The sequence below is a fragment of the Amphiura filiformis genome, chromosome 14 (genome assembly GCF_039555335.1).
Source record: "Amphiura filiformis chromosome 14, Afil_fr2py, whole genome shotgun sequence".
NCBI classification, from domain to species: Eukaryota; Metazoa; Echinodermata; class Ophiuroidea; order Amphilepidida; family Amphiuridae; genus Amphiura; species Amphiura filiformis.
Window position 1 is genome coordinate 44,277,279 of NC_092641.1, and position 20,140 is coordinate 44,297,418.

A 20,140-nucleotide genomic window follows, 5' to 3' on the forward strand; every position below is an offset into this window, starting at 1 on the left:
TTATTTAATCAACAAACCTGATAAACTTATTCAACAAAATTGACATTTATTGTCAGTTATAACTAACTAAAGGATTAGGATTTAGCTATGTTTCATTTGGCAAAACAGGATATTTTTTAAATCCAAAATAATTAGTGCTGTATTTTTCTGGAATGGGGAGTAGTATATAACTTACCTGTAGGTACCAGACGCACATATCTGTGGTGTTGCCTTTGTGTCATTACAGGAATACCCAGATGGGCATGCAAGACAAAAACCTTTAGGACCGTATAACCATATGATTTCACTATCATGCACACACCAGTATATAACTTACCTGTAGGTACCAGATGCACATATCAGTGGTGTTGCCTTTGTGTCATTACAGGAATACCCAGATGGGCATGCAAGACATTCAGTAGAACCTATAAAAGAAGATAAGTGTGAAATAAGATGATATGTATGAAACATATCTCCTGACCAGCAGGTGGCAGATGGTCCTTTGATGAAATGAATGAAAATTAATGTTAAATTAGCCCTGTTTGGATTGTGTTTTCTCTACATAAATGACCAAGTTTATGCCCCTCGCAATAACTAGATTAGTTATATGACTCCCTCCAGGTCCCCGTATCTGCTACAATCTTAAGGGATCTAGAATGATCATTTATGGCATTTCGACAGTATTTTTGTGGGACATGAGAGTACCTCAGACGTATCGAATTGCATTCTGAATACGAAGCATGTCTTTCTGATATCAAATAAAAAATATATATCAAAAAAAATTTGTTTTGGTGTTTTGGGAAAAAAAATCCATATCTTCAATACGAAAGGTCAAAATTTTCAATTGATCGTCGGCTTTTCATCCCACCTACATACACTTTAAGTATAAATCATCAGGTTTATAAAGTTTACTTCGAGTACTGTTATATATCAAAAATATCAATTTTTAATGATTTGCCATAAAATGTGTATTGCATTGCGAATTTCAAAAATTCAAAATTGTTTGATATCAGAAGGACATTCTTCGTATTCAGAATGCGATTCGATATGTCTGATGTGCTCTAATGTCCCACAATAAATACTTACTGTCCAAACGTTCATACCCCTTCCCTTAATGATCACAAATCATTCTTGCTACAGTTTGACCAAGGAAAGAAAACTTATCATACTATTTGTTGTTACCATACTGAAACATAAAACCAACAGCATTTTTGGGGTGAATTATTAATGCAAAGTTGTAGTAACAGTTTATTAAAAGAACAAATTTTCTTTAACATAAAACTCCAAAGAGGCCTACAATAGTTTTTGGCAAGGTTCTTCAGTGGTCTGCCGATTTGGCGCTGTTTACACGGAAGTGGGTTCAGATTGGCTAATTGAATCATGTCATCATCACATCGGCACTTCATTCGCCGATGAAGCTGCGTAGCATCACCTTACCCAGTGTGAAAGAGTTCATTTTGTGTGAAAGAGTTCATTTTGCACGAAAATCAGGAAGAGCAGTCGGGACACTGCTTAAGGACCTTGCCGAATAATATAAACCCTGTCAGCATATGCATCCAGCCTAACAATAGTTTATCCACATTCATTTTGTATATTCACATAATAAAAGGACTAAAATATATGGGCATCATTTATCTGTTGCAAACACAGAATTAGAGAAGGAGAACTGGGACTCGATCGCCATCTTGATCTAGGCATGGAGCAAAAAATTGGGGGTATTCGGTTTCCCTCTGAATGCACTTGAGGCATTCGTTGTTATGCACCAGCGACATGGATGATGAGCGCATTTGAGAGAATACTCATTTGAGAGAAAATTCATACTCCATCTGTGGAAGACTTTAGCTAAATCTTCTAGGGGTAGTATGGATTTTAAATGGAATGGCCTCATATCAACTTACCAACACTGTCTGCATATTCTCCCGCCACACACGCCTGACAGCTTGTCCACCCGGCTTCACTGTATGTACCACGTATACATACGATAGGACTGAGATGAGCATATGGACATCGATAGCCTTCCTCACATTGGGTACAGGTGATAGCACCAGTCTCATTTGCATATGAACCTACAATAAGAATTTATGAATTTATGATTAGTTTTTTTCTTTCTCTTTTTGCACCAAAATGGGCTATTCCAGTTGAAATCCATATACCCTATGGAAGACATGATTATCTTTCATGCAGGGGATGATGTACATCCAATTTGAAACTTGCACTCCTTGTGTGGAAGATTCAGGTCATGTCTTCCATAGGGTGTATGGATTTAAACTGGAATAGCCCACTTCAAGGCACTTCATGGGTTACATAAAGTTATGTTTCATAGTTAATATTCATCATAACAAACATATGGTATATGAAGTAGTGTTCATTATATTTCACCAATATTACCAAACTTTATATTAGTGGATTGGAAGATTATTTTATATACACTTTGTTCCACTTTGAGTTTGGTAGTGATGAAGGTGGGTATATGCCACACGGGTATGTGTTGCAAACAGGGGTCTCATTTCCAGCTATTACCCCTGTTTTTAGACCAATTTTGGTGTATGAAAGGGCCATATTTTCACATTTCTTTGGAAAATACCCTAATTTTCCATCCTTGTATCCAAAATTGTAATTTGTGACATGATCAAGGGGAATGAGTCACATGTCGACCCTGGTCGAAAATGAGTTTTACATACGCTTCTGAAGAGGACCTTTAGAGCTTTCAGAAATTGAAAACCCCATGTTGATACGACTTTTCTTTGCGAAGTTAAGTCACTTTATCAATCGCTGAAAACAATTCAAAACTAAAGAATTTTAACACTTTCTTTGCCAATATCTCAAAATCAATATTAGCGACATGCGACTCATTTCCCTTGATCATGTCACATTTGTCAAAAAATTGGGGAAATTTTGCACTCAATTTATGTTCAATTTAACTGATAATTTAGACTTTTGGTCTAGAAATGGGTCTAAATTTCTTGGAAAATTTGATGGGTCTGCTTTCAAATTCTTGGCGTCACATCCCTACACAAACCAAATTGAGTACCACCCACATGGTATTTTGCTGTCACAGAATCAAACCACACATACTAACTTCAGGTGTACTTTGTATACACATGCATACAAGGGCTGTTTGTCAGCATATGCTTGTGGCAAAACCATGTAAATACACTTACACTGCATGTCACTCAATTTGAAACTAAGTATAGACTAAATAAACAACAAGGGTAGGGTAGGGTTCACATATCAGACAGTGTTTTTCTATTGGTTTTACAGTATTATTCCAGCTGATAAGTAATCTTAAAAAAGGTATTTTTCTACCCTGATAATATAACAGAGAAATGCTCAATATTGCAGACCTTATCTGCATAATTATTGGAGAAAGGTTAGGGATGAAATCAAAACTTGACCGGCCAATTCGTCCGCATTTGTCCGGTTTCTATTGTTCTAAACAAAGGGAACCGGACGGAACCGGACAGAATTGAACCGCCGGTCAACCGCTTGTCGTCTTTTGATTGCATCCCTTATCTGCGGGGCTACAGCCAAGTATTGTGCATTCACTGGCATGCGCACCGATGCGGAACCTTGTAAGTTTCTGGACGTTAACCAGCTTTTTTCCTCCAGTATTATCTTAGCTACTTTGAGAATGATAAATGCCAGAGAAATACTGGATGAAAATGAGTCGATAAAAGCGGGGGGAAAATGCTGGAGGATGGGCTTTGTAATCTGTAAACCATAATAAGGTCAGTATGCACAAAAGAGTTAGACAGGGTCTAAAGTTAGACCGGTCTAGGTGGAATTTAGTTCCACCAGGAACTATTATTTTCTTCTAATTGTAGGTAGCAAATTATAAAGATTTTAATGCATAGTTCAAAAATAATACAAAATAACTTTAAGCAAATGTAAAGGAAAATGTCCGTTCTCTCCTGAAACTAAATTCCACATAGACCAGGTCTAACTTTAGACCCTGTCTAAATCTTTTGTGCGAATGATTTTAAAACTCTTCTAAAACTTTAGCCTTTTTTTACTAAAACTTCAGCTTTTTTTATTCCAATAGAAAAACACTGATAAACACTCCACAAACCTGTAGGCTTGATGTAATTTCCTGAAAATAAGATAACATCTGACAACACAACAAGGGTGCAAACTTATGGAATGATTGGGCAATGTTAGCATATGTACACACTGATAACACACAAAATTGCAACATGCTGGAAGAAAACAATATGGTTAAAACTTAGTAAAATGATAATGTGAAGCAATACAATTCGTCGTTTGCTTCACATCTGTAATATCTCAAAAGGCTGCCTTGTGTGATTTTATTATCATTGTTGTATTTCATATTGTTATTTTATATTTTAGCATGCTGCTTTCTTTTATGAACGGACATGAGATTGTAATTATATTGTGATAATACCTCAACCATAGGCCTATATAAAGTTAATTTTTGCAGTGTATCTCATGACAATTAGATGACAATAATAAATATAATCACACAAGGCAGCTTTTTGAGATGCAACAGTATGTGAAGCAGACGACAAATTGAGTGTGAACTTTTCAGGTGTTTATGCTATTATGTATGGAATTGGGTAACAGCAATGGAGCTATGAGGATAAGTACACAAACATGGCTGGGGTAGCAAATAAGGCATTAATGATACACTACAATTGTATCCCAGTTTCTTAGTCAGCCATACATTACTTAACCCCCTGAGCACTACTTGCCGATCTAACATTGCCTCTGATTGGTCAATTATGTGTTATCTTCACTTTAATCACCAATCAAAATGGAGCTTTGCAAATAATTCAACCCAATTTTTTTGCGTGGTGCAATTATTCTAACAATGTTGCTGATTGGTCCAATCCATAATGAAAACTTCTTTATGGCCAATCGGCAGGTAGTTCTCATGGGGTTAACATAACACACAGCTACAAAGTTAAAAATAGTAACATTCTCTGATCCCCATTCACTCAATTATCACTGCAACAAACATTATCAAGGGTGAGGGATTTTTTCAAAGGGGGGCATTTATTAGAGGTCATTTTTAGAATGATAATTCCCGTTAAAAATCATTAGGTAAGCTTAAAACTCAAGTTGCGAGTTAGAACCCCACTTGTGTCAACGTGTTGTGTCCTTGGGCAAGGCACTTTACCCTCATTGCCTACGGGGGTGGGTATGGTGGGGATGGATGTTTGTATAGTTGTTTGTTTCGATGTTGCAATATTAGCGCTGATTAAGCTACTGCCTTGCAATTGCATTGTGTCTGTTTAGGTGTGTTTAATGTAAAGAGGAGAAGAGGAAGGCAAAAAAGACGATGGAGAGATGACATCACCACCTTCATGAGTACAACAGCTTGGGCATCAGCGGCTAGGAACAGAAGGAGATGGAAAATGCTGGAGGAGGGCTTCACACAGCAGTGGGTGAAACAGCCTGATGAGTGAGTGAGTGAGTGAATGTAAATTCTAGCAATTTGACCTGCGGGTCACCATTAGAGTTTGTAATAAAAAACCAAAACCTTACTACGAACAAGAAACACCAACCGACCAGATTTTCGCGAATATCAACGTTATTATTGAACATCTGTGCACACAAGATAGCATGGAAATATCGGCATTTTTGAAACATCTTGCGCTAAGCTGGATTTCACATAGCAAAGCGTGCGGGTGTCTGAGACATACATTCTTTTTTCCTGGCCTTATTAATATGTAGCTATGAATTGACTGATTGGTTAAAATATTGATTATAGTAAATATGAAAGAATTATAATCCAAGTTTTGAACTTTTTGAATCAAAACTGTATATAAAAAAGTTCCAATATAGCAGGGGAGTTAAGGCAGGGAAGTTAAATGAATTATGGGAAAATGAAATCATATCCAGATTTAATTTCCTGGTATCCCATCTATTTGACCCACATCCCTAACTGTCATGCGTTAGAATGTAAATAATGGCTGATGCTGGTACTCCATCTCTCCAATGCTAGTGACCCAATAGTGATGAGCTACAATTAATGCTATCTACATAACTGCTAATAGCAATACTGATGAACTACCTATTGACCATTCCTGCTATCTGCTGATGCTAGCAACAGTGTTGAACTATATGGACCATCAATGCTATCTACTGATGATAGCAAATAGTGATGAACCACCCATGGACCATTAATGCTATCTTTTGCTGATATCAACAGTGATGAAGTACATATGGACCATTAATGCTATCTACTGATGATAGCAAATGTGGTGAACCACCTATGGACCATTAATGCTATCTACTGATGATAGCAAATGAGGTGAACCACCTATAGACCATTAATGCTATCTACTGATGATAGCAAATGTGGTGAACCACCTATGGACCATTAATGCTATCTACTGATGATAGCAAATGTGGTGAACCACCTATGGACCATTAATGCTATCTACTGATGATAGCAAATGTGGTGAACCACCTATGAACCATTAATGCTATCTACTGCTGATAGAAACTTTAATGAACTACCTATGGATTCAAGCTCTGCAAAATGTGCATCAAACTATGTAACTTGCATGATGAATGAACTCTACATGATTTATCAATTGCAACAACCATTTTAGTATTCCATCAAATTCTTTGTGACAAAATTAAAACTATATCATAATATTGTAAGTGTGCATAGTCAAGGCAACTGTGCATGTTTTTAAGCATATTGGGTGGATTTGCACTTGCATTCAATTCCAGTTGAAATTCATTCAACCTCTATGGAAGACATGACCTTAATATTCCAAACTGGGGGTGTAAATTTCAAATGGAGCCACACATTCAGGTAACCCCCATCTGAAATTCACGCTACCTATGTGGAAGATTAAGGTCATGTCTTCCATAGGGGGTATATGGATTTGCAGTTTCAAGAATATGCAGTCTCGTGAAGTATGTACACTGGTGTTTGATATACTAAATGGGACTTGAAGTCAATTCTGCCACAGAAGATTTCAGGGAATGCCTAGTATGTTGTGAAATGTGTGCATCTGGGTGAACTTTTCAATTTAACAGAAGTGCATTCTGGGAAATCCTTGGATCAAATTACTTTTTGTGTACAAATGTATGATGTGTGCAAAGTGATCACAATTACACCAATGCATGCAGGGATTACATGATTACAAATGTGATGTGCGTGCAACAACTAGGTCACCTGTTGGGCAAGCAAGCTTCTCTGACGTTCCATTATACGGACAGTAAAATCCCTCATCGCAGGCATCACAGGTGGTGCTCCCATTGGTGGAGTAATACCCTTCTTGGCACTCTACAGGTTCTGCTCCTCCTGCGCATGAGTATCCCCCCGGGCAAGCCAAGCATGATGTTGATCCACTGAAGCTGTAGAAGCCAGCGCTACATGGTGTTTGCGCTAATGGTGTACATGAATACCCAGCTTGGCATTTGTTGCATTGAGTCAGTCCTTTTGTATCTGCATAATACCCATCAGGACACTGTATCGGATCTGATGTACCATTCAGTGGGCAGTAGTTACCAAGTGGACATTGTGAGCACGAGTCGCTAGCGTTTGTTGAGTAATAACCCTCTTCGCATTCTACTGGTAGTGCGCCACCGGCGCAGGAATACCCTCCTGGACACGGAAGACAGGAATCAGATCCTTGGTAGCTATAGTAGCCTGGATCACACGCAATCTCCGTAGTGCTGTTGCAGTAGTATCCTTCAGTGCATTCTTGGCATGACAAAGATTGTTTTGAATCGGCATACCAGCCACTTTGGCATGTGAGTGGCTCATCCATTCTGTTATATGGACAGTATGTTCCTTCTTCGCACTGCTGACATGAATTGCTACCGTTTGTCGCATAAAATCCTTGCAGACATTCATTAGGTACTGTACCACCTGGACACTCGTAACCAGATGGGCATGATAGGCATTCTGTTGCTCCTGCATAGCTATAATAACCAGAATCACAAGCAACTTGTGCTGTAGCGGTACAATAGTACCCAGCAGTGCATTCGGTACATATCGTTGTTTCCGATGAATCCGAGTACCATCCACTCTGACACGGAGTTGCCTCCTCTGAACCGTTAAGTGGACAGTATGTGCCTGGATCACATGACTCACAAGATGAACTACCGTTAGTTGCGTAAAACCCTTCTACGCACTCGACTGGCAGCGAGCCACCTGGACACTCGTACCCACTGAGACAAGGCAGGCAACTTGTGGCTCCTGCATAGCTGTAATATCCAGGTTCGCATGGAAACTCTTGCGTTGATGAGCAGTAATACCCACTATTGCATTGAGTACATGAACTTTGACCTGTAGTGTTTGCATAATGGCCTGTGGAAGAGATGCATAATAATAATAATAACAATGAAAACAATGTAAACATGTTAGCTGAAATACAACCATAAAATAAGTACATGTTATCGAAGTTGGATCTAATTGTGATTTATCCAAAAACAAAATAGTGAAGCAAATACAGTGCTCATAAGAGGGAGAATCCAAGTTAGCTGTAAAAAAAATGGTGAATTTCTCTCAATATCATACCAATACCACTCACACAATATGAGATACAGTAACATTTGAGTAAAAATCTTTTAGAATTGTACATAATACAAAATGCAACATCTTGAGTATAAATTAGATGGCTGTTAACAAAATGTAACCTCATTCTATGATAATTTTAACTCTCTCTAGGCGGGTGTCAACTGCAGGCGACAAGGTTTTTTTTTTTTTTTCAAAATTAAAAAATTTCAGAACTATTAATTTTCATGACTATATGCGAGCCGTCGCATCAAAACATACCTCTTAGCGGCTTTTATAGTTTCTAGATATGAAGTAAAATGTACATAATACAATATGCAAAAATTCAAAATTCAAAAATTTCAGAACTATCAATTTTCATGACTATATTTGGAATCAGCATGAAAAATTTATTAAAATGAGTACAAACAAGTAATTTCATCAAAAGACATGCTGGAGCAGTGCCTGAGCAAGTGGTGTTTGTGCTCAAATATTGAGTATTATATACTTCATTAATATATTCTTGTTCATTGATTGGTTAAAAGTGGACCACATGACCAAAAATAGTTCTACCATCAGTACTCCTATCCGTAAATAGTACCTCTAAGCCGTAAATAGTATTTTCAAAGTCCTGGATGAGCCGTAAATAGTACCTCCAAGCCGTAAATAGTACTTTTGACCATGCCTTCGGCGTATGCCGCGCATTCGATGCGATGGAACAGTTCACGACGCGAAACTGCCATATAGCGTGATTTCGCGCTGCTGTAATTGGTTATCCCGATTTTAGCCTATTCGATTTTTTTGAAGGGAAAAATATAGGTTGTGCTTAAATTGGTCTGTTCACTCAGGATAGAAGTCAAAATGTCAAATAATTTTCTTTTAACCAATCAATGAACAAAGAACATATTAATGAAGTATATAAAACAAATATATACTGCCTTTATTCGAAGTTCTGGTTAAAACTATGGTCCCTCGTTGAGATCAATTAATACAATTAGTACTATTGATCTCACCTCGGGCCCATAGTTTAAACCAGAACCTCTCATGGCAGTATATATTTGTATAATATAAAGCCCACACTCACAGAGAAAGGTATGGGCTCAATATGTAAGATCCCAAGGTTCATTGTAATAGGTTTTATTTTCCCCCATGTGCATGATTTTTCCTGGGAGGGGGTAATAACAAAAACTTTGTTTTGGCCTATCATTTGCCATAACTTAAGGGATCTAAAATGAGCGTTTACTGTGTTTCGACAGTATTTTTGTGGGACATGAGAGCACCTCAGACCTATCGAATTGCATTCTGAATACGAAGCATGTCTTTCTGATATCAAATATTTTTCATTTTTTGAAAATCACAATATAATACAAATTTAATGACAAATTATAAAAATTTGATATTTTTCAAATTTTTGATATATAAAAGTCCTCAAGTAAATTATATAAATCTAATGACATATTCTTAAAGTGTATGTAGCAGGGAGGAAAAGCCGACGGTCAATTGAAAATTTTGACCTTTCATATTTAAGATATGGATTTTTTCCCAAAAAGACCTAATTTTTTTTGGTATTGAAAAAAAAAAAAAAAATCCATATCTTCAATACGAAAGGTCAAAATTTTCAATTGATCGTCGGCTTTTCATCCCACCTATATACACTTTAAGTATAAATCATCAGATTTGTAAAGTTTACTTCAAGTACTGTTAAATATCAAAAATATCAATTTTTAATGATTTGCCATAAAATGTGTATTAAATTGCGAATTTCAAAAATCTAAATTATTTGATATCAGAATGACATTCTTCGTATTCAGAATGCAATCGATATGTGTGATGCTTTAATGTCCCACAATAAATACTGTCCAAACGTTCATACCCCATCCCTTAATAACTGCAATACATATGGAAATATAAATGTGACCAGTGGCTTCCTTGACTCAGTTTGTATAAGATCAATGCAGAAATAAACTGTATTATTGAAGGAAAATTAACCAAAAATGGAAAAATATGGCCTGAAGGCTCCGACTTGCCTTAAGTAAGGCAATTCAAGCAGAAGTAAATATTTTTACAGAAGGGCTTATTTTTTCCATACACTTATTTTCCAAGAGATGTTTATATTTCCATAACATGACAAGTTTTTCATTGGGTAAAAGAACTTTTTTCTTCCATAACTTGCAAAAGTGCTTATTTTACCATGCCAAAAAATAGGTAATTTTCAAGCTTATATAGCCCTGGATTTGTTTGTGCTAGAAAAGAGATTAACTTTGAATGTTAAGAAAGAAGATGCAGAATTTAAGTGAGATAAAATGTAACAACTGTAATAATAATGTTGTCAAATATTTTCTGAGTTAGTGAAAACTACTAAAGAAAGAAGGCTAAATGTCGAACCTGCTGGGCATGCAGACGGTACAGACATTCCATCCACAGGACACGAGTATCCAAGATCACATTGTGAACAACTATCACTTCCATTCATTGCATATGTACCAGCTACACAAATTACTGGGTCTAACTCTGACCCAGCACATTGATAACCACCAGGACAAGGGTCACAACTACTGGACCCTACAAGGCTATAGGATCCTGCACTACAAGCCGTTATAGTAGTTGATGTACAGTAGTAGTTGGCTGGACATATAGTACAGTTAGTAAAGCCAGGAGAGCTAGCATAAGAGCCTAGAAGAAAATTTTGAAAAAGAAAGTACAATAGAAAACAACATGTAAGATTTACAACAGTAATAGATTCACAAAAAAGACCAACAATTAGCTGAATATAAAGTTGTTTTAAAAAACTAATATTAATTATAGGACAAATTATTTACAATGTCATTCACAAACATAAGAACAACAATTAGCTAATTGTTTCAGAAAAATAATTACAGTATACATTTACAAAGAGTTTTCAAGAGAACTGCATCAAGAAACTTAGAGTAACAGACTCAATATCTACAAAGAAAAAGGCTAATAACTAGCTTAAAGAAATGTTTTCAAACTAGGAGTTACCTTTTTAAAAATGATACAATCTTATGAAAATGTTAATAAATGCATCACAAAACAAGTAGAACAAATAAAATAATTGATATTTTTGTGAAGAAAATGCAAATTGTTTTTTCTTGCACAGAATATTATATTGATTATTTCCTTTTCTGTCCTCCAATACTGAATTTCATTACAACAAATTAATGCTGAAAGATATCCGACTTCTAACAAATCTATCTGTTATTGACTCTACAAAAACAACTATATCAGACCTGTTTCACAAGCTTCTTGTTCTGACATTCCGTCTCTTGGACATGAATATCCTTCATCACATTGTAAGCAACTATCACTTCCATTCATTGCATATGTACCAGCTACACAAATTACTGGGTCTAACTCTGACCCAGGACATTGATAACCACCAGGACAAGGATCACAACTACTGGACCCTACAAGACTATAGGATCCTGCACTACAAGCTGTTATAGTAGTTGATGTACAGTAGTAGTTAGCTGGACACATAGTACAGTTAGTAGAGCCAGGAGAGCTAGCATAAGAGCCTAGAAGAAAATTTTGATAAAGAAAGTACAATAGAAAACAACATAGTAAGATTTACAATAGTAATAGATTCACAACAAAAGACCAACAATTAGCGAAATATAAAGTTGTTTTAGAAAACTAATAATTACAACATACATTAGCACTGTATCAAGAAACTTAGAATAATAGCCTCAGAATCTATAAAGACAGAAGGCTAATAATTAGCCTGAATTTGTTTTCTTCAAAATAGGTTGAAAATAAGAGGGTCTTTGTTTTTAAATTGCATGATAAAATCTTTGAAGATGTTGATAAATATTTATAGCAAGAACAATGAATGCAAATAGTGCTATCTTAACCTGAAAATACGTATTGCTCTTTCTTTCCCTGAATACTATCTTCATTATTTAATTTTCTGAAGCCTAAAATCCAATGTCAAATTGTCATTATTTAATGGACAAAGTGTCTACAACAAAATATTTCTGAAAGATACCTACAATCAGTGAAAAATAGTTGGCACACTTGCTCAAAATGATTCAAATATTTGTCACACCAATAGTGTGAAGGCAAGTGACACAGATACAGCTAGGTCTCTCATGAATTTGAAATATGGGCTCTGTCCTGATATATTTCAATGTCTGAAGGTCTCACGAGCAGGGGTTGAGAGTCACCAAAAGACAGTTCAAGTGTGCAAACATTTTTTCCATGATTGTATGTCTTCCAACAATTCTGTCCATAACTGACTCAAAAAAATATATCAGACCTGTTTCACAAGCTTCTGGTTCTGACATTCCGTCTCTTGGACATGAATATCCTTCATCGCATTGTAAGCAACTATCACTTCCATTCATTGCATATGTACCAGCTACACAAATTACTGGGTCTAACTCTGACCCAGGACATTGATAACCACCAGGACATGGCTCACAACTACTGGACCCCAGAAAGCTATAGGATCCTGCACTACAAGCCGTTATAGTAGTTGATGTACAGTAGTAGTTAGCTGGACATATAGTACAGTTAGTAGAGCTAGGAGAGCTAGCATAAGAGCCTAGAAGAAAATTTCGAGAAAGAAAGTACAATAGAAAACAACATGTAAGATTTACAATAGTAATAGATTCACAACAAAAGACCAACAATTAGCTAAATATAAAGTTATTTTAGAAAACTAAAAATAATTACAGTATACATTATTTACAAATATTATTCACAACATAAGACAACAATTAGCTAATTGTTTCAGAAAAATAATTACAGTATACATTTACAAAGAGCTTTCAAGAGAACTGCATCAAGAAACTTAGAGTAACAGACTGAATATCTACAAAGAAAAAGGCTAATAACTAGCTTAAAGAAATGTTTCAAACTAGGAGTTACCTTTTTAAAAATGATACAATCTTATGAAGATGTTAATAAATATATCACAGAGCAAGCAGAATGAATAAATATATTGATATTTTCGTCCAGAAAATGCAAATTGTTTTTTCTTGCACAGAATGCTATATTGATTATTTCCTTTTCTGTTCTCCAATACTGAATTTCATTACAAAATAATGCTGAAAGATATATGTCTTCTAACAAATCCATAATTGACTCTACAAAAAGAAGTATATCAGACCTGTTTCACAAGCTTCTGGTTCTGACATTCCGTCTCTTGGACATGAATATCCTTCATCACATTGTAAGCAACTATCACTTCCATTCATTGCATATGTACCAGCTACACAAATTACTGGGTCTAACTCTGACCCAGGACATTTATAACCACCAGGACATGGCTCACAACTACTGGACCCCAGAAAGCTATAGGATCCTGCACTACAAGCAGTTATAGTAGTTGATGTACAGTAGTAGTTAGCTGTACACATAGTACAGTTAGTAGAGCCAGGAGAGCTAGCATAAGAGCCTAGAAGAAAATTTTGATAAAGAAAGTGCAATAGAAAACAACATGTAAGATTTAAGAGAGTACTACATTCACAACATAAGACCGACAATTAGCTAAATATAGAGTTGTTTTAGAAAATTAATAATTACAACATACATTGTTTACAAAACGCTAGTACTAAATCAAGAAACTTCGAATAGCCTCAGTATCTAAGTATAAAGAAAAAAGACTAATGACTAGCCTGAAATTTCGTTCTTCTTCATAATAGGAGTTTGTTGTATTTTTAAAATTGCAAGATGTTGATAAATATTTATAGCAAGCACAATGAATGCAAATATTGCTATTTTAACCTGAAAAGACATATTGTATTTTCATGCCCTGAATACTATCTTCATTATTTCATTTTCTAAAACCTAAAATCCAATGTCAAATTGATTGTCATTATTTAATGGACAAAGCGTCTGCAACAAAATATTTCTGAAAGGTACCTACAATCAGTGAAAAAATAGTTGGCACACTTGCTCAAAACGATTCAAATATTTGTCACACCAATAGTGTGAATGAAGGCGAGTGACAGATTCAGCTAAATCTGTCATGAATTTGAAGTACGGGCTCTGTCCTGATATATTTCAATGTTGGAAGGTCTCAGGAGCAGGGTCTGATAGTCACCAAAAGACAGTCCAAGTGTGCCAAAATTTTGTCCATGATTGTATGTCTTCCAACAATTCTGTCCATAATTGACTCAAAAAATATATCACACCTGTTTCACAAGCTTCTTGTTCTGACATTCCGTCTCTTGGACATGAATATCCTTCATCACATTGTAAACAACTATCACTTCCATTCATTGCATATGTACCAGCTACACAAATTACTGGGTCTAACTCTGACCCAGGACATTCATAACCACCAGGACAAGGCTCACAACTTCTGGACCCTAGAAGGCTATAGGATCCTGCACTACAAGTCGTTATAGTAGTTGATGTACAGTAGTAGTTAGCTGGACACATAGTACAGTTAGTAGAGCCAGGAGAGCTAGCATAAGAGCCTAGAAGAAAATTTTGAGAAAGAAAGTACAAAAGAAAACAACATGTAAGATCTCATAGTAATAGATTTACAACAAAAGACCAACAATTAAAAATGATACAATCTTATGAAGATGTTAATAAATGCATCACAAAGCAAGCAGAATGAATACAAATATTTCTATTTTTGTCCAGAAAATGCAAATTGTTTTTTCTTGCACAGAATACTATATTGATTATTTCCTTTTCTGTTCTCCAATACTGAATTTCATTATAACAAAATAATGCTGAAAGATATCTGTCTTCTAACAAATCTATCCATAATATGACTCTACAAAAACAAATATATCAGACCTGTTTCACAAGCTTCTGGTTCTGACATTCCGTCTCTTGGACATGAATATCCTTCATCACATTGTAAACAACTATCACTTCCATTCATTGCATATGTACCAGCTACACAAATTACTGGGTCTAACCCTGACCCAGGACATTGATAACCACCAGGACATGGCACACAACTACTGGACCCTCCAAGGCTATAGGATCCTGCACTACAAGCTGTTATAGTAGTTGATGTACAGTAGTAGTTAGCTGGACATATAGTACAGTTAGTAGAGCCAGGAGAACTAGCATAAGAGCCTAGAAGAAAATTTTGAGAAAGAAAGTACAATAGAAAACAACATGTAAGATTTACAATAGTAATAGATTCACAACAAAATACCAACAATTAGCTAAATATAAAGTTGTTTTAGAAAACTACTATCAATTATAGGACAAATTATTTACAATGTCATTCCAACATAAAACAACAATTAGCTAATTGTTTCAGAAAAATAATTACAGTAACATTTACAAAGAGCTTTCAAGAGAACTGTATCAAGAAACTAAGAGTAATAGACTCAATATCTACATAGAAAAAGGCTAATAACTAGCTTAAAGAAATGTTTTCAAACTAGGAGTTACCTTTTTAAAAATGATACAATCTTATGAAGATATTAATAAATATATCACAAAGCAAGCAGAATCAATGCAAATATTGATATTTTTTTTCCAAAAATGCAAATTGTTTTTCTTGCACAGAATACTTTGTATTGAATTTCCTTTTCTGTTCTCCAATACTGAATTTCATTACAACAAAATAATGCTGAAAGATATGTCTTCTAACAAATCTATCTGTTATTGACTCTACAAAAACAAATATATCAGACCTGTTTCACAAGCTTCTGGTTCTGACATTCCGTCTCTTGGACATGAATATCCTTCATCACATTGTAAGCAACTATCACTTCCATTCATTGCATATGTACCAGCTACACAAATTACTGGGTCTAACTCTGACCCAGGACATTGATAACCACCAGGACAAGGTTCACAACTACTGGACCCTACAAGGCTATAGGATCCTGTACTACAAGCTGTTATAGTAGTTGATGTACAGTAGTAGTTAGCTGGACATATAGTACAGTTAGTAGAGCCAGGAGAGCTGGCATAAGAGCCTAGAAGAAAATTTTGAGAAAGAAAATACAATAGAAAACAAAATGTAAGATTTACAATAGTAATAGATTCACAACATAAGACCAACAATTAGCTAAATATAAAGTTGTTTTAGAAAACTAATATTAAAAGCAACATATAAAAGTCTTTAAAGTAAAACTTTTATAAAGATTGTCACATTCCTACAGTTGCATTTAAGATACTTTGTCACAAACAAGGTCAGTATAAATTAATCAATGAAGAAAGAAATTGAAAGTCGCACACTTGATTGTATGAGAACATAAGAATGGAATTAATATTTGATAGTTGGAAGGTAAAATGCTGTATTCATGGTTGAAAGGCTATTCAAGTCTGCTCTAAGTTCAATTCTCAAATGCACAGGCAGTCTTGATTTATATCTGTAATTGCCCCATGTGTAATGCCATGGTTTATCCAAGGCAGTTAAGCTAGCGCCGCGTACTGTAATCCCTCCCGTTTTCAAACACCGCCGAACCATACGATTAGAAGAAATCGGGAAGTGCCGTAAAAAAAATGGCAGCTGGTGGTAAGAAATGTCGCACCACGTACGTCAAATTTCACTTTTCAAAGGACAAACTGTTGTTACGAAAACAAAATGACTGATGAAAAAATCAACTAAATGACCTCAAAAAAAGGTCAAGTCTGTGAAAATTAAGTGGCAAAATTGCAACACTGAAGAACTGCCATCCTTGCGAGTGAAAATACAGCTTACTTAGGCAATGTCATCATGGTGTCATTGGTTTAAATATATTTTTTAACATATTGGACTAGCACCAAAGCTATATTATTATGGTTTTTCACAATTTAACAGTAATGGAAAGAAAAGTGCAAATGTTCATCATTTTTCGGTACAAATAATTTTGACAAAAAATGACTTCACGGACATAAACATCTCTTTAACTGCTTTAACATTTAGCAGATGAATACCAAGGTAGTCATGCTAATCTGCAGAGCTCCAACATGAACATAAAATCTGGAACAAATTAAGACAGTCATGGACTTATCAAAACAGACTCCCATTACAGGTACAGCTCTCTGTATATGAGACTGATGGTTTAAACTCCCTTCAAAGGATAAAGTAATCTCATGGTTAATTGAACCTACCTGATTCACATGCTGTACAACTAGTAGCACTTCCTGTGCTGTAAAACCCCTCGCTGCATTCCTGTGGGTCTCCTGCTGGATCAGAGCATTCATGTCCTGCAGGACAAGGTGTACAATCCGACTGTCCAGTTGTATTCTGATATTCTCCTGTAGGACAGTCTATAGGCTCCGACATCCCTGCACTGGGACACTTGTGTCCTGAAGAAGAACAATTTGAGAAATACAAAATTCGCAAAAACTTTTACAAAAATTGATAAGATATCAATAGACATGAGCCTGCCATGTTTGCAAACATGGCATGCATATCAACATGGAGGGGCAAAGTAGTGGACACTTACACACTAGCTGTTGCCATGCACCTAGTAAAGTCTAAAAATAACTACAGGTGCTTTCTATTTTTGTGTATTTTATACCAAATGAAAATGGAAATATGAAAAAAAAACCTTCTTTTTTCAGATTTTAGGGTCAGTCGAAAAGGGAAATTGCTAGGGCAACCTGGATCTGTCCCTGGACACAGCCCCTTTTGTACTTTGAAAAACATAGCATTAATTTATTTTGCCTGTCTCTAAATAGCTATTCCTGTCTCAGAGAATTAATTATAAATATGCAGGTTCAATTTACTTGTTTCTGTCAAGGGAAAGGAAGACATAGAATGACATCCGTTAAGATAAGAAACACACTACAAATAAAACCTTTATCAATAATTGATAGAGCTCTACAATGCATGCTTACTCCATATAACTGTGTACAAGTCGCCAAGCATCATAAACAGGTCTTATCTATATAATATTAACAGTACCTAAGAGCAAATTTGTACATAACATGTAGTACGTCTGGGGACATTTGTTTTGATAACAAATACAGCAGATCTATATCCTATAGTAGGCCTATAGCCAGTTTCCCAGTAATGGGCTATCCCAATAAAAATCCACACTACCCCTGTGGAAGATTCTGGAAATATCTTCCATAGGGGGAATATGAATTTTAAATGCAATGAACACATTAGCAGCTTCATTTGAAACTCATTCTCTCTCTGTAGAAAATTCAGTTTGAATCTTTTGCAGAGGGTGTATGAAATTCAAATGGAAACCGGAGCTGCCTAATGTGTTCCTTCCATTTAAAGGTATGACCTTAATCTTCCACATGAGGGAGTGCAAATTTCAAATGGGGTTATCCTGAGCTGATGATTTCATTTGAAATCTACACTCCCTGTATGGGAAATTATGGTCATGTCTAGGGTGTGTAAGGATTTCAACTGGAATAGTCCAATGGACTTACCAATGAAGTCTAATAAGATGTGAATGAGGCTATTTCACTATTTTATTCCTTCTAACCAGAGTAAAAGAGTGAACTGTTTTTATTGGAGTAATGAATTAAAATGTTGACATGAGTTATAGGAGTTAATGTTTTTTGCTGTTTCAGTGTGCATGTTCTCATCATTGCTGGTTTGGTGGACTGCCATGTAACATGGATGTAAGCGCGATCCTAAAAATGCCTTTCACGGTGACCCAAACTAATTACAAGACCTCTTTTACATTGAGGCTGGCTTTCCCTTTTAAAGGGAATTTTCATTAAAACAGTTACAAAAGTAGTTTAAAATGTGAAAATTCTGAGAAAAAAAAAGTTTCAAGAATTTTAAGAATCTGGGCAGGTATTCTTTTGTACAGAATAAGTTATTTATTTTTTCGGTATTGTAGTGTCCCTGGACCTAGACCTAAATGCTAGGATCATTCATGGTTGACATAAAAAATAAAAAAATTTGCATGATGTTTTGTGCTTTTAATATGAAAATTTATCATTTATTTTCATGTCATACTCTATTAATGATATCAAAATGCATTGAATAGTCCGTTTTGGAGATAAGCTGACCAAAAAAACAAACTTTTTTGGGCAACAAAAAATAAACTTCAGTATTGTTTTCTCTTATTACCGTACTTTCCAAAAACCTGTCACAGCAGGCTTACACTTACCCTTAGTGCAGTCATAACACATTGCTGAGGCATTATAAGCATACGTTCCAGCTAGACACTCATCACAACCATCTTGCCCTACGGTGGGTATGGATCCACCGGGACAACTCTGAAAATAGAGACAATAACTTGTCAGAGGTATCACATCTAGAGATGCCAAAATACATTTTTAGAACATCAATAATTATTGTTTTTAATTAATTCATCTCCGAAAGTTATAAAATATTTGCATGTTATATCTGCATATTTACATTGTTTGCAAAATAGGAAATGATTGGTTGATGCATTCACGTGTCAAGCAACATCGCTCGGAAATTGAGATTTCTTCAAATTGCAAAAGTGATATTGTTTTCACCCAAGCGATTTGTATTGATTGATCGGCACAACGCTCTGAAAACAAAAGTAAACACTGAGCTTAGGGATGAAATTAAAACTCGACCAGTGGTCAACTGCAGTTCCACCTAGTTGGTGCCGGTTTCTACTGTTCTAAACAATGGAACATGCTTCAACCGCCAGTAAAATCCGGTCAACCGGCAGTCGAGTTCTGATATCATCCCTAAAGATATCTTCAATGATAACTTACCATTGGTGCTTCAGCAGTATTTGCACAAAATGAACCTGACGGACAAGTGTTACATGCAGTTTCCCCGTCTAATGAGTATGCGGGTGA

At 35.7% G+C, this 20,140-nt stretch overlaps 1 protein-coding gene across 1 annotated transcript in view; it reads right to left on the reverse strand.

The window, feature by feature from the left end:
• LOC140169445 (uncharacterized) overlaps positions 1 to 19,549 on the reverse strand; it is a 75,576-nt gene extending 56,027 nt beyond the window's left edge. Inside the window, exons 1-13 of the mRNA XM_072192706.1 lie at positions 19,471 to 19,549; positions 17,501 to 17,698; positions 16,093 to 16,380; positions 15,236 to 15,523; positions 14,617 to 14,904; positions 13,590 to 13,877; positions 12,735 to 13,022; positions 11,707 to 11,994; positions 10,844 to 11,131; positions 7,133 to 8,272; positions 1,878 to 2,045; positions 317 to 404; positions 176 to 286 (exon numbers count right to left, since the gene is read on the reverse strand). Of these exons, the coding sequence (XP_072048807.1) occupies positions 176 to 286; positions 317 to 404; positions 1,878 to 2,045; positions 7,133 to 8,272; positions 10,844 to 11,131; positions 11,707 to 11,994; positions 12,735 to 13,022; positions 13,590 to 13,877; positions 14,617 to 14,904; positions 15,236 to 15,523; positions 16,093 to 16,380; positions 17,501 to 17,698; positions 19,471 to 19,492 (3,743 nt within the window). The 5' untranslated portion in view covers positions 19,493 to 19,549. The remainder of the gene's footprint in view (positions 1 to 175; positions 287 to 316; positions 405 to 1,877; positions 2,046 to 7,132; positions 8,273 to 10,843; positions 11,132 to 11,706; positions 11,995 to 12,734; positions 13,023 to 13,589; positions 13,878 to 14,616; positions 14,905 to 15,235; positions 15,524 to 16,092; positions 16,381 to 17,500; positions 17,699 to 19,470) is intronic.
• Positions 19,550 to 20,140: the final 591 nt, after the last annotated feature.